At 50.9% G+C, this 3,330-nt stretch overlaps 1 protein-coding gene across 1 annotated transcript in view; it reads left to right on the top strand.

The window, feature by feature from the left end:
* Positions 1–130: 130 nt before the first annotated feature.
* ALDH3A2 (aldehyde dehydrogenase 3 family member A2) overlaps positions 131–3,330 on the top strand; it is a 23,558-nt gene continuing 20,358 nt past the window's right edge. The window contains exons 1-2 of the mRNA XM_034989696.1: positions 131–218; positions 364–525. Coding sequence (XP_034845587.1) covers positions 373–525 — 153 coding nt within the window. The 5' untranslated portion in view covers positions 131–218; positions 364–372. The remainder of the gene's footprint in view (positions 219–363; positions 526–3,330) is intronic.

Here is a 3,330-nt window from a genome sequence, read left to right as displayed (position 1 = left end):
CGCACCCGTGCCCCGCCGCGCGCACCCGTGCCCCGCCGCGCGCACCCTGCGGCCAGATCCCGGGAGCGGCGGCCGGCCCGCCGAGGTCAAGTGACCCGCGCCGGCCAATCGGCGCGCGGCTGCGGGTGGAGCCCGGCCCCGCCCGGCGGCGGTGGGACTGTCGGGCGCCGGCAGTTGCAGAGGACGCGGCGGAGCGAGCGAGCCGGCGGCCGAGACAGGTGCGGCTCCGGGTCCGCGCCGGGGGGTCGCCGGGCGGGAGGTGGGGGGCAGCGGAGAGGGAGGCGGCGCCCCCCGCGGGGGCGTCCCACCGGCCCGCCGCACCCCCGCCGCCGCGGCGCTCCCCGACTTCCCCTTTCTCGGCAGGACCAGGCCATGGAGAGCCAAATCCAGCGGGTTCGCGACGCGTTCGCGTCCGGCCGGTCGCGCCCCGTGAGGTTCCGGCTGCAGCAGCTCGAGGCCCTGCAAAGGATGGTGCGGGAGCGCGAGAAGGACATCCTGGAGGCCATCGCCGGCGACCTGTGCAAGGTACGCGCGCGGCGGCCGGCGCCGGGACACCGCCTGCCGCCGTCCCACTTGGGGACCGCATTCCGCCCGAGCTTTTGCATTTTTTTAAAATTTATTTTTGACCACGTAAGCACTGTGGGAGTGTTATCTCCAGCCTTACTGATAAAGCCAGTGTCCCTGGACTTTCCCGAAGCGCTGACGTGGCTTAGTCCGTGCCTCTGATTGCAGAGAACAGAGAAAGCAAGACACAAGTGTCTTCTGCCCTCTGGTCTCTTTTGTGAATCGCCTTTTATATCCCTGCCTGTTTTTCTGTTGCATTTGCGGTCCCTTCCTTTATTATTTCTGAGAGTTGTTTGCATGTTGCGGATTTCGGTAATGTGTCAGCTTAATGTATCGCAAAATGTTTTTCTCCAGGTCTGTTTCTTGCCTTTTGGTTAATGGTTTTCTTTTGTTGACAGAGGTTTTTGGGTTGTCGTTGCTGCGTTGAAATTTTCCTCCCTGACTCTGTGCTTTAGGCCAGTGCTCCTCAAACTCGAGTGCCTTAGTGAATCACCTGGGAATCTTGTTAAAATGCAAGCTATATAGTTCAGTAGGTCTTGGAGGGCATCTGAGATTCGAAGTTTCTAACAAGCTCCCAGGTGATACCATGTTGCCTGTTTGGAAACCACGCTTTTTTTTTTTTTTTTTTAAAGATTTTATTTATTTATTTGAGAGAGAGCGAGAATGAGAGAGAGCACATGAGAGGGGGGAGGGCCAGAGGGAGAAGCAGACTCCCCGCCGAGCAGGGAGCCCGATGCGGGACTCCATCCAGGGACTCCGGGATCATGACCTGAGCCGAAGGCAGTCGCTCAACCAACTGAACCACCCAGGCGCCCTGAAACCATGCTTTTTAAAAAGCATCTCATTTTTTAAAATTGAGGTATAGTTGATATACACTATTATATTAGTTTCAGGTGTACAACGTAAGTGTGCAGTATGGCTTTTTTCACTTATTTCCCCTTCTCTGGGTCCACCCATATTGTCACAAATGGCAAGATTACTTGCTTTTTTAGGGCTGAGTAGTATTCCATTATATACATGTGTATGTATCTATACACGTGTGTGTATATACCACGTTTTCTTTATCTGTTCATCTATCAGACACTTAGGTTGCTTCCATATCTTGGCTGTTGTCAATAATGCTGCAGTGAACGTAGGGATGCATAAGTCTTTTTGAATTAGTGTATTTTTTTTTTTAAGATTTTATTTTTTAGAGTAATCTCTACACCCAATGTGGGTCTTGAGCTCATACCCCCAAGAGCAAGAATCCGCATGCTCCACCGCCTGAGCCAGCCAGGCACCCCTTAATTAATGTTTTCGTTTTCTTTGGATAAATACTCAGAAGTGGAATTGTGGGATGGTGTGGTATTAATATGGCACACACCCTAAAATTAGTCAATAAATCTCCTTCACATATGGCCCAGGCGCTTTTCAAACCGCTACGTCCATGCTGAGTGAGTTTGTGTGCAGGCGGCTTAAGAGCAGAGTCTTGGTTTCTTGTAGCCCTCCAGTTCTTCACTGACCCCGTCCCCATCAAGCCCCGCCGATTTAAAAAGCCAGAGTTACAGAGGCTCCTCGCAGGTCCCGAGGGTGGGGACACCTGATGTGGGGCTTGAACCCCTCCCTCTTCAGGGAGGATCTCCATGCCTATGGTATCACTGCTGGCTGTGGGTCCCCGTGCCGGGGGGGTGTGCGTTTGGACTAGACCATGTCTCTGCTCCCCCCGCCCCTCTCCATGTAGCTTCTTCTTTATGTCTTTAGCTGTGGAAGAGGTGTTCTGTGGGTCTTTAGGTCATTCTCAGAGAAGAGTTACTCTCTATGCAGTTGAAGCCTTGGAGAGTCCGTGGGAGGAGGTGAGCTCAGGATCCTCCTACTCCACCATCTTCCCAAAAACACCTGGAATGACTTTTTGAATAGCAAGGTGTGGGGTAGTATTTAGGGTGTAAGTATATTGCTCTCTATTTTTTTTAAAATTTTTTAAAAAAGATTTTATTTATTTATTTGACAGAGAGAGACACAGCGAGAGAGGGAACACAAACAGGGGGAGTGAGAGAGGGAGAAGCGGGCTTCCCGCTGAGCAGGGAGCCTGACGTGGGGCTCGATCCCAGGACCCCGGGATCATGACCTGAGCCGAAGGCAGACCCTTAACGACTGAGCCACCCAGGCACCCCTACTCTCTATTTTGTTATCACCTTGTTTTTACATTTTATATTTATTCCAGGGGTAACAAGGCCCTGCTCTGGTTCTGTGAGTCTCCCTCACTTCCCCCAGTCAAAGATTATTTTGAGGGGTAATAACACCAGTAGTAATAGTAACAACGGTAACTCTAAACTTTCCTTTCTAGCACTTTTGGTAGAGAGAGACTGTGATACCAAATAAACAAGGTGATATAATTAAGATTTCAAAAAGGATGAATCAATCATTCTATAAACATCAGATGTTCATGTGAGTACGTGTATATATATATGATTGCTAAAGAAAAACGGTAATCCCTTGCCCTTGAGGGATTTGAATTTCGGAAACAAAACATACACAGATAGAGTGTGAATACAGTTACAAATCAGTGTGTAAAGGTGCGACATTAAGATACACATCAGAGGGCACCTGGGTGGCTCAGTTGGTTAAGCGACTGCCTTCGGCTCAGGTCATGATCCTGGAGTCCCTGGGATCAAGTCCTGCATCGGGCTCCCTGCTCGGCAGGGAGTCTGCTTCGTCCTCTGACCTTCTTCCTTCTCGTGTGCTCTCTCTCTCATTCTCTCTGTCTCAAATAAATAAAATCTTTAAAAA

This window comes from Mirounga leonina, unplaced genomic scaffold (genome assembly GCF_011800145.1).
Source record: "Mirounga leonina isolate KUSES-001 unplaced genomic scaffold, KU_Mleo_1.0 Mir_488, whole genome shotgun sequence".
Classification (NCBI taxonomy): Eukaryota; Metazoa; Chordata; class Mammalia; order Carnivora; family Phocidae; genus Mirounga; species Mirounga leonina.
This window is presented reverse-complemented; position numbering and strand designations above follow the sequence as displayed.